Source organism: Puntigrus tetrazona, chromosome 1 (assembly GCF_018831695.1).
Source record: "Puntigrus tetrazona isolate hp1 chromosome 1, ASM1883169v1, whole genome shotgun sequence".
In the NCBI taxonomy this organism is placed as follows: Eukaryota; Metazoa; Chordata; class Actinopteri; order Cypriniformes; family Cyprinidae; genus Puntigrus; species Puntigrus tetrazona.
The window spans coordinates 25,690,784-25,702,539 of NC_056699.1; the positions used below are offsets into that span (position 1 = coordinate 25,690,784).

Consider the following 11,756-nt stretch of genomic DNA (forward strand, 5'->3'; position numbering starts at 1 on the left):
TATATATATTAGTCACGATTTAATAGAATAAACAATCTTTTAACCTATTTGATTTACTGTAGTTGACAAATAACCAACTTACACTGCCTTTTGTTCGTGCAATCCTGCATATGTGAGGACTGGCAGGTTTTCTTCTGCACATCTGGAGTGTCTGTGGTCTGATTGTTTTCATGTCGCTCCATCTTTATCAGCAGGAAATGCTCGATGCCGCTTATTGCATCAGTTTCCATCGGTCGGCTTTCATTCGCTCTTATCCTCCGACTGCTATTCTACAACCAAATCGGATATGGTTTTAAAATCACTGATTTAACTTTCCGATTAAATACGCTTGCACGCGAATGCGAAACAAGCACGCGCGTACTGGTCAAGTCACGTGGTTTCAGCACCGAGGCCCCGTTGCGTCACAAACCGGTCAGAAACCCTATTACATGTCCATGGTTCTCCACTAGGGGGCAATAATTTACTGTACCAGACAGTTTAGTCCAGATCTGCTTGGTCTGTGTTTTATTTCCATTGTGTGGACCAGCAGGTTTAGTTTAGACGTTTTTAACACTTCTGTAAAATACTGTTCTGTGAAGTACTGCAACTGCGGTGTTATACAGCATACGGATAAAAACGGCAACACAAATAAAGTATAAAATGAGTTGAATGCGAGAGCTAAGAGCTGTCACTAATTTAACATGTAAAGAATTATATTTGACACAGCCTTACAGAGCAAAGAGCAAAGCCCTTTATTTTAAATATCTCTGTATATATTTTTCATAATTGACATGTGGTCACCCTCGAAAACTGGGATGTTCTTGGTCTAGAAAAAAATGTTAAAAAATTAAAAATCTGAAAATCACAGTGAAAAGAGACACTAAAATGCTGTTCATCCTTATTACAACTATCATATATCTCTAATTAAACTATATAGTAATACTAGTTATAATAAATGACACAATACTATATCTTGTAATTTTACGTTGTTTTATATTCATGGATATTTAAAAAGAAAATGTTGATTTAAGCTTGTTTTATGCATATAATTTTCCGATTGGAAAAACACTTCATTTATGCATATTTTCGCTTGCACGTCTGGTCCTGCTGTGGTCTTATTGTCTTCATCCTTCTCCATCCTTATTACCAGGAAATGTCAGATCCCGTGGATTCCATTCGGTCTCGTTTGTTTAGTCAATTTTGTAACAGGCACGTATCTGATTTAAACCCAGCGCGATAACGATAATTATAAGGATAACGATATTAGCGCGTTGTGGTCTGTTTCTTCTCAGCGCAGGCGCGCACGCCTCTGCCGCTTTAAATCCTCGAGCGCGTGAGAACAGAACGGATTCTGATTGGCTGCCAATGTTTGTATCGTTCTGACGATTCTAACGATATCGTTTCTTTGCGCCTTTATCGCTATCGTTATTAATATCGGTCCAGTTCAGGTTTTAATGTGCAAACGTGTGTATAACGGAAAGGCAGCGAATTAACACGGGTAGACTCTGCACATATATACAAATATATAACTATTATTGTCTTTCACTTTTTTCGTATTAAAGTTACAAAAGTGATTTAGCGCTTGATTTAATATGAACAGCAGAGATGACGAAAATTGGACCGCTTACACTTACATGTGCATTTTTGCTTCAACCCTTAAGACCTAAATCACTGTTTATGAGAACACTTGCAAAGACAGGGATTCTGACGCATGCAGGTGTATTTATGTAATCGTTCGAAGCCAATAAAGGAGCAAAAAAATGTGATCGCGCTGTAAACAACGGCTCCACCTGGTTCTGTCTCTTTTTGTGAGTTATCCAAATTATTGCTTTGCGACGCCAAGAAATAAACGATAGAGCATAAAACAAAACGACTTTATTTCGCCCATCCGGTATATACCATGACATCCTGAAGTGCTCCCATGCATTTCTGGTACAAACCAACATTTGCTTGTTAACAGTGGGGGAGCATTTCCAATTGTCCACTTTATTTGGATCGTCCGCAGTCGACAGTGGAGATTGCCCCCACTCCATCAATGAGCTTCTCAACAGCGTGAGTCCTCACGTGGCGTTTAAGGTGATGATGCTGCGTGAAGCTCTTGGGACACTGGGGGCAGGTGAAGGGTTTCTCTCCGGTGTGAATTCTCATGTGACTCCTAAGGCTTTGTTTCACCGTGAAGCTCTTTCCGCACTCGGAGCAGGTGAACGGTTTCGTTCCGGTGTGAATCCTCACGTGGTTCTCGAGGTTCTGCCGGACCGTGAAGCTCTTCCCGCACTCGGAGCAGGCGTAAGGGTTCTCTCCGGTGTGAACCCTCATGTGACTCTCGAGGCTTTGCTGCACTTTGTAACTCTTTCCGCACTGGGAGCAGGCGAAAGGCTTCTCGTCGGTGTGGCTCCGCATGTGAATCTCGAGGTTGCGTTTCATCGTGAAGCTCTTGCCGCACTGGGAGCAGGAGAAAGGCTTCTCTCCGGTGTGAATCCTCGTGTGAATCTCGAGGTTTTGTTTCACCGTGAAACTTTTGCCACACTTGGAACATATAAAAGGCCTCTCTCCCGAGTGGTTTCTCCTGTGGTAGGTAAGCTTTGGTTTGCTCGTGAAACCCTTTCCGCACTCGGGGCAGGTGTAAGGCTTCACTCCGGTGTGAATGGTCATGTGGCTCTCGAGGCTTTGCTTCACCGTGAATCTCTTTCCGCACTGCGAGCAGGAGAAGGGCTTCGCTCCGGTGTGAATTCTCATGTGTCTCTCAAGGCTGAGTTTCAGCGTGAAATTCTTCCTGCACTGAGAGCAGGAAAAGAGTTTCTCTCCCGAGTGAATCCTCATGTGAATGTTGAGGCGTTGTTTTATCGTGTAGCTCTTTCCACACTCGGGGCAAATGAAAGGCTTCTCTCCGGTGTGAGTGCACATGTGTCGCGTAAGACCTTGCTGTTGCGTGAAGCTCATGCCACAGGTGGAGCAGGTGAATGGTTTCTCTCCGATGTGAATGTTCATGTGGCTTTTAAGGCACTGTTTCGCTGTGAAAGCCTTTCCGCACTGAGGGCAGACGAACGGCCTCTCTCCGGTGTGAACTCTTATGTGACTCTCGAGGCTTTCTTGCACTTTGTAACTCTTTCCACATTGAGGACAGGTGAAAGGCTTCTCGCCGGTGTGAGTTTTCACGTGCCGTTTAAGGTGGCCTTGTGTGATGAAGCTCTTTCCGCACTCGGAGCAGGCGAACGGTTTCTCACCGGTGTGAATTCTGATGTGACTTTTAAGGCTTTGTTTCGACGTGAAACTGGTTTGGCATTGGGGGCAAGTGAACGGTTTCTCTCCGGTGTGACTTCTCATGTGAAGGTTAAGGTGACCCTGTTGCGTGAAACCTTTTCCGCACTGAGAGCAGGGGAACGGTTTCTCTCCGGTGTGAATCCTTAAATGAGCCTCGAGCCTGTGTTGCACGGCGAAACTCTTTCCACACTGAGGGCAGATGAACAGTTTCTGTTCTGTGTGAATTCTCGCGTGCTGTTCAAGGCTCGCTTGCTCAAAGAAATCCATTCCACATTCATGGCAAGTGACAAGGTCCTCTTTGAAGTCATTCTGATCTAAAATAAACATTAAAAGTTTAATGAACACAACAAAGGCATAGTTTGCAATCCAGTTTAATAGCAGAATGCAACAGAAGTCGTTGTTTAGGCACTTTTCGCTAAACCTCAATTCAAAGTATAAAGCAAGCAGCCAGATTTTTATAGCCAGATTAAAAATGGTCTGAGCTTTGAATAAATGTAGCATGTGTGAGATACAGTTTTGCATATGTATGAGCCTGTTTAAGCCATTACCATTAAAACTTTTTTTTGTAATTTGGTGCAATTATAGTGTTACAAACAATTATATGGTTTACAATGTTGGCCAAATGAACATCTTAACGTCAGCCAAGTTTGTTTTAAATAATATACAGGTTAGGAATACAGGTTTTTGATGTCTTCCTATGTATGCATTTATTTGTTAAGTAGCCAAAGTTGTATTATAAACAGCATAATACATTCAGGAGTGTAGGGATGGCTTTTTTTGCATAAATGGTGAAGGAATGTTACATAGTTTTGGCCCTTTAAGTTGCATTTTTTTTTATAACCAACGATCTCAAAGATCAAATAGTCTAGTTTTTCTGAAGCATTTGGAATCTCGGGTTTAAATAGGAATCAACTAATTTTACTACTATTGTAAAATTGTATGCCGGGAGTAACCAAATCGTCCCGTTTGCATAAATAATTTGGCATAATAAGTGTTTTTTTAACTAGTAACACCAAATAACAGATTCTTGTGATATATAGCTTACCTTCTGTTGTATTCTTCTGCTCTTGTCTAGGTGAGGGCTGGCAGGTTTTCTTCTTCACATCTGGAGTGTCTGTGGTCCGATTGTTTTCATGTTGCTCCATCTTTATCAGCAGGAAATGTCCGACCCTGTTTATTACACAGATCGCTCAGTCAGTCACGTTTGATTCTCTTAATTTCGTAGCAGACATTATATAGCCGCACATTAATGTATTTGGCTTTAAACAATCCCGGCGTTTATGTAGTTATGGTCTCCGTGAAGCTTCGAAGCGTTTACGAATCTTTGAATCAGTGGTTCGGATCACGAATCAAACTGACCGAGTCACGTGGTTTCAGCAAACGAGTCTTCATCACTGTTATGAAATTTCTATGGTTGGCGGCTAGAGGCCGCTTTTCAACGTAGGTTCAGTTTAATTGACAAACGCGCATATATAATGAAAAAATAAGATACACTTAATGGTACTTATTAATTTGTAGATTACACAAAACCAATGACAGAAAATATTTTTCATTGGTTTAAGAGCAGCCATTACACACACATACTGTTTGTGACTGGATTGTTTGGTTTTGATGTGAAAATCCCCTTTGATTCTTACAGTTGAATTTACCCTGCTTAAAAAAACAACAATATTATTCTTATTCTTGATGTAAAAATTTCTAAATTCTAACGGTCTAACTTCCGGTCTCATCTGCATCCAACTACTTTTAGCTGTGCATTGGTTATTATTCTGTTATTTTAATGTAGTATCTTAATTATGAACACACTGGTTGGTAGTGCGAATTGTTTTAAGGTTTACTGCAAGTTGTTATTCTTTTCATTATTTATGTGGACTAATAACCCGGAAGTCTCACCCATATGCTCGCTTCTGCATTGAAAAGTGGATAGACACAATTACAAAATTATAATAGTTTTATTGGTTATAATGAGACTTGTGTTGGTAACTGTAATCGGTCACCTTCTACTAAATCCTAATGGAATATGCCCTAAAACACACTACAGGAAACCATTTGGTAATGGTTAAAAGTTAATGATTTGTAATGTTTGGTATTTTAAGTGGAAACCATTATAATTTCTGTGATGGTTCCTATTTTTTTTTTTTTTTGCAAAATGCATAGAATACTGTGACATGACACCGATATACTTTAAAAGATCATTACTGAATAAAAAGCAAGAAACGATCGAGCAGGTAATGTTTATCATAAGGAAAGGCTCGATCTTATTTACTTCACAGATTCAGCGGTGTTCTTTCGAACGGTGCCGCGCGAGGCTTCGGAACGTGTTTGAATCTCGAGTCGAATGATTCGGAGCGAGGGAGTTCCGAGTCTTCATTACGTCACTGCCGTTTCAAAATGCCGAGGCCGCTGACCTGGTGAAGCCGTGAACCAGTGTATGGTTTAGACTCGGTTACCTTCCATAAAGTAGGGATTAGTGTAGTATTTAGGCCCTCAAAGGAATGCGAGTCAGTGCAGCTGGTTTGTGAATTTAATAATAAGCATCTGGAAAAACTGGGCACAGATGGCATTCTCCCACCTTTCAGCCACCGGGCATCCTAAGAAAATGATAAACAATTAGTTTCTGCAGCAATATTATAAACATGTTAAATATTCAAAAAAGGGTTGTGCTTGAAATGCTTTTTATTTCGACGTATTGTACAGTAGCCTGTTTCCCTGCTTTAGAAACATTATAACGCTGCTAATAAACGGAGAGGTGGTGGCGAAGTTTTAATTAAACAGTTAATACAATAAAACAAAACAACAACATACATATTGGATAAGAAAACAAAACCGGAACAAACTGGAACTTGATGGGTTAGGTATTAAAATAATCTAAAACGTTTAAAAACATCTTAATGGTATAAAATAAAAGCAGGTCAAATGTTTTTTGGATTGTTCTTTTGGTGACTCTGTTTTTCCTGACGAACATTTTGACAGGTGTAATATACATTCATTTACATTGCCTAAGCTTTGGCTGGATCAGTTTGCAGCTCTACATGGCAACAGCCTTCGAAATGGATAATCACAGAGAATCCCAACCTCTTATCCTCTGTAGGATCGTAGGGGGCTGACCATCACACGGCTCACACACCAACACACCATCACAAACACAACAGTTTGGAACAATCATCCGCAATTAGGACTGATGTAAATATTATAGTTTTGGAAATGTATATTTAATTGTCGTTTTTAAACCATTAAATTTGACTTAAGATTTGTAAGGTTTCATTCGTTAACGTCTCCCTATAGTTGAATTGTTTTTTTTATTTTGTGTGTGAGGCACTCATCTAAAGTAAATATATGTAGAAAATCCTTTTAGCTTAGCTGTTCCTTCTTGCATTTTGGGAATAAAAATACCTAAATTGTTAGCCTGATTTAAATCAAGTAAACAAATTGTTTAAAAAAAAAGTATAAAATATTTAGCAAATTCATGAAATAGAATATTTGATGAGTTTTATTATATAAATATTAAAGCGACCATTAAATTGCCAATATTATTGACTAACGCAATATTTATTTTAAAACATTTATAGAATTATACTAAATTATTATTATTTATAATTCATGCTCTTTTAATTTTATTTAATGTTTCTTCTCTTATGACGTGTGTAAATATCCCCTCTCTCTCCAGAAGGATTCATTCATGTGATCACAGCAATAGCAAACAACAACGATCCAGTCAAGTCCAGACGGACAAATTCAAGTCCTACCTGTTTTTCTCTATAGTTCAAGAAGCCTTATTTATACACCAGTCACAACAGGATGAAACAACAACTTTATATCTCTAAATAAAAGTGATAACTAACACTTTCTGTTTTACAGCAGTTCAGTCAGGAAAAACTGGGTCAGACATTTTAGAAGTTGTTATTTCCTCCCTGGTAGGAAGGTTTTGTCTGACATTCAAAATGATTCAAATGCACTCTAAACTAAACTCTTCTGTAGCAGTATAAGAGCATGGGGTGGGAAATTAAATCATATGAGATTAGCAGTTTATTGAAAAATCTTGAATATTTGTGCGAGTCAAAGCTCTAAATGTATCTAAACAGATATATATATATATATACTTTGAGTTGCACGTGCTTATGATTTGGAGTGCATTTTACCGAAAACCTACTTTAAATAGCTATCAGTGTTTTTGTTGATTTAAATGAATGTAAAATGAGCACTTTGCATCTTTTACAGTTCTACTTTGCATAGAACTTTAAGGGACAGTTCACCTAAAAATAATTTTACTTAGTTTTTTAGACCAGTAAGGAAAATGTTTAGGTGAAGCTGTCCTTGGCCATTCGTACACTGCCCATCTGTGGCTGACAGTTTCTAAACGTCAAAAAGACCAAATCAATACCCGCAGCTCCTGACGATATATTGAGGTGCACTAAAATCAACATCATTTACAACTAGTGCCGTCTCTGGAGGTGCTGTCTACCTACGTTGGCTGATACTTACCTGGCCTTATTCTGGATGCTGGAACCAGCTTAAAAAGATCCCCACAATCCCACTTGAGAAGACTGACAGATCTCCTGCATCCAGATTTTAGCTCTGTTGTCTTTGCACAAACGCCACCATGTTTCGAGAGTCCTCATTCCCACCAAGGTTTGCGGTTGTGCCCCTGAGTCCTCCATCCTTCTCAGTTCTCACACCCTCGCTTTCCATTGCAAACAAACAGCACCATCAGCTTACATGGGAGTCTGTTGTGAATGTGCAAAGATCTGCTTGCCCAGGCTGTGTAATAAGGTAATGTTGAAAATGTTAATTTTCTTTCACAAACCAAAAATTTCGCTTCATAAGAATTTTCAAAGCATCACCTGGAGCAATGGGTATTGATTTAATTTTCTCTCTATATATATTATTTTTGATGCTCAAAAACCAGAGTCCTGACTTTTAAACCTACCTATCAGACCGCTCCCTATTGTTTTAATAGGAGGCAATAAAATCTGATAAAATAGCACAAATCTTAAAAAAACACCAGGAGCCACTACTCCTATTTAGCCAGACTTTCAAACTGACGGCAGAAGGTCTGGGAACTTTGACCACTTTGAAAGGCCAAGGCCCGCCCAAGAGGCCATATGACTGGCAGGTAAACGGGTGACTTTTTTTTTTTTCAAGATTGTAAGCATGTTGCAAACATGATGCTTTTTTCTTCTGTTGGTTTTGGGGGTTTTCACAGCATTTTTGTTCACAGGCAAGAAGATAAAGAGTCCCAGAAATCCTGTATAATCTAACCAATCCAATGACTTCCAGCTAAGTGTGCCGTATAGAAACTAGGCAGCCACAGACATGAAGTAAATGAATCGCAAAGGGCAACGATTTCACCTAATAATCTTATTAACTGCAAACAAATAAAGTCACCTACATCTTGAGGGTAAGTAAACACATTTAAAAGTACATTTAAATGTTTTGGTCAACTATGCCTTTAAATGTTATTTTTACATTGGGTTCTGCATGATTAGAATCGAAAAATATTGGATAAATAATAAACAAACAAGGTATACCAAACATTCAAAATATGTAGACTAATTGTGGGAATGTAAAATTAAGGGGAAACGCTGCACTTCCCATTATAGTGAACGACTGAAACACTGATTGGGAGTAGGGGTGTAAAAGTGCCATCCGGACTAAACGGTCCCATTGGTCTCTCATCGCTCATGGCCAAACAATCATACGAATAGATTGACTACATCACTCTCCTCTGAGAGCTGGTTGGTGTCCTGGTACGCTATGACTGCTATCACTTCATCTGGACGGATGGCGTACACAGGAGACAGCGGAGAAGGTTCCCCGACTCTGTCGAAATGAATTCTCGTGTGACGCTTAAGGTGTACGTGTTGCGTGAAGCTCTTCCCACACTGGGGGCAGGTGAAAGGTTTCTCTCCGGTGTGAATTCTCATGTGATTCTCGAGGTTTTGTTTGACGGTGAAACTCTTTCCGCACTCGGAGCAGGTGAAAGCCGTGGCTTCGTTGTGAAGTTTCATGTGACTCTCAAGGCTTTGTTTCACAGTGAAGCTCTTCCCACATTCGCAGCAGATGAAGGGCTTCAGGCCAGTGTGAACTCTCATGTGACTCTCGAGGTTTTGTTTTATTCTGAAACTCTTTCCACACACGAAGCAGGTGAACGGCTTCTCTTCCGTGTGAATTTTCATGTGTCTCTCGAGGTTGGTCTTCATTGTGAAACTGTTCCCGCACAAAGGGCAGATGTAAAGCTTCTCTTCGGTGTGGATTTTCATGTGTCTCTCCAGCTTTTGCTTCATTGTGAAACTCTTTCCGCACTCGGGGCAGGTGAAAGGCTTCACTCCGGAGTGAACGCTCATGTGGCTCTCGAGGCTTTGCTTCACCGTGAATCTCTTTCCACACTGAGAGCAGGAGAAAGGCTTCGCTCCGGTGTGAGTTTTCATGTGACTCTCAAGGTTTTGCTTTACTGTGCAACTCTTTCCACATTCGGGGCAGGTGAAAGGTCTCTCTCCGGTGTGAATTCTCATGTGGCTCTCGAGGCTTTGTTTCACTGCAAAGCTCTTTCCACACTCGGGGCAAATGAAAGGCTTCTCTCCGGTGTGGGTCCACGCGTGACGTTTAAGACTTTGATGTTGCGTGAAGCTCATCCCACAGGTGGAGCAGGTGAATGGTTTCTCTCCGATGTGAATGTTCATGTGACTTTTAAGACACTGTTTTGCTGTGAAACCCTTTCCACACTGAGGGCAGATGAACGGCTTTTCCCCAGTGTGAACTCTCAAGTGGCTCTCGAGGCTTTGTTTGACTTTGTAACTCTTTCCACATTGAGGACAGGTGAAAGGTTTCTCGCCGGTGTGAGTTCTTATGTGACGTTTAAGGTATCCTTGCTGCGTGAAGCTCATTTCACACTGAGGGCAGGTGAACGGTTTCTCTCCGGTGTGTATTCTCATGTGACTTTTAAGGCTTTGTTTCGATGTGAAACTCTTATCACATTGAGGACAGATGAACGGTTTCTCTCCGGTGTGACTTCTCATGTGAATGTTAAGCTGACCTTGTTGCGTGAAATTTTTTCCGCACTGAGGGCAGGTGAATGGTTTCTCTCCGGTGTGAATCCTTAAATGAGCGTCGAGCTTCTGTTTCACCGTGAAACGTTTCCCACATTGAGGGCAGATGAATGGTTTCTCTTCAGTATCAGTTCTCATGCGCTCCTCAAGACTCACTTGCTCAACGAAAGGCATCCCACGGTCATCCCAAGTGACAGAATCTTCTTTCTGTTCATTCTGATCTAAAATAAACATTAAAATATCAATGTAAAAAATCAGTTGAAGGATAATTAAGATGAGGTTGAGCTAAAGTCAGTTTAACAGCAGAACGTGATGGACGTCATTCTCACGTTCTTGCACGTAATGTCCTTGCCTATAGCATTTTCCACAACAAGTCTTTTTCTTTTGGGTTTAAAGGTCCCATTCACTTTATTAGGCTTTTTAACTTTAATATGAGTTCTCCTAGCCTGCACAACTGGAATCGTCTCCATACAGGGAAAGGTTACCTCCCCTTTCTCTGCTTTGCCCGAACAGAGAAATGAATAGACAAAACCAGATCAGCCGAACTGCACACTGAGACAGACAATCTGATGGGATAGTCACAACGAGGTGAATCAGATCTCACGTGTATAGTAAGGACAAACTCGCTGCGTCTGTCTAGTCATGATGAAGATGTGTACATTGACATCCGTCAATTCTGGTACCCAACATCACAAGAATATGATATTTTAGCCAAATCTGCGTTGTTTTGAAACAGCTGCCTCAGTCTTCCCTTTGTTTTGCATCCAGTTAGCGCTAACATAATTGCTTAATTCGGCAACAAGTAGTTGTTTGCTTTTAGCTCGTTTTTCTCACTTTCCTTCCTACTTTAAAAAAGGGTGTGTTTTTTACTTTCACTTTCACATTTGACATCAATTACTTGAAACATCAAAAAATTGCAAAGACTAGTTTCAAAACCAAAGAGATATTCTTTATAAAAGTTGATGACATTTCCACACCCTCCTAAAACAGCTCGTTTAAACACGCCCCCACTTCTCTACATCACGGTGTGGGTTTATTTTTATAACACGCCCACATGTTTATGCAAAGAAAGAAGACGGAGCTAGTATTCTCGCTGTAGTGTTTCAGGAAGGTGGGGCTTAGAGGAGAAACAATAATGTACAGTATGTTGAAAATAATGTGTTTTTTTAACCTTAAAGCACATAAACACATTGCATTACACCAAATACACAACTTTTTTTTTTTTGCAACATCATATGACCCTTAAATAAAATGACTACATCCATTTTTAAATGTAATATATGATACTGTTAAAAAATATTTGGAGTAACCATGAATCAATTGTAATTATAACTAGTTTATAGTGTGTTAATTATTAAATCAATCACTGTTTATGTTTTTAATTTCATTAAAAGGTCATTTATTCAAGCATCTAAATATCACTTTTTAATAACACTCGGCTTCAGTCTGATTTTAGATCATTTAAAAATA

General features: G+C 39.9%; 1 protein-coding gene across 1 annotated transcript in view; it reads right to left on the reverse strand.

Moving 5' to 3' along the window:
• Positions 1 to 10,501, reverse strand: part of LOC122349099 (zinc finger protein 91-like) — a 13,488-nt gene extending 2,987 nt beyond the window's left edge. Inside the window, exons 1-5 of the mRNA XM_043245021.1 lie at positions 8,940 to 10,501; positions 7,723 to 7,822; positions 4,286 to 4,429; positions 1,969 to 3,554; positions 83 to 269 (exon numbers count right to left, since the gene is read on the reverse strand). Of these exons, the coding sequence (XP_043100956.1) occupies positions 83 to 269; positions 1,969 to 3,554; positions 4,286 to 4,429; positions 7,723 to 7,822; positions 8,940 to 10,460 (3,538 nt within the window). The 5' untranslated portion in view covers positions 10,461 to 10,501. The remainder of the gene's footprint in view (positions 1 to 82; positions 270 to 1,968; positions 3,555 to 4,285; positions 4,430 to 7,722; positions 7,823 to 8,939) is intronic.
• Between the last annotated feature and the right edge of the window lie 1,255 nt (positions 10,502 to 11,756).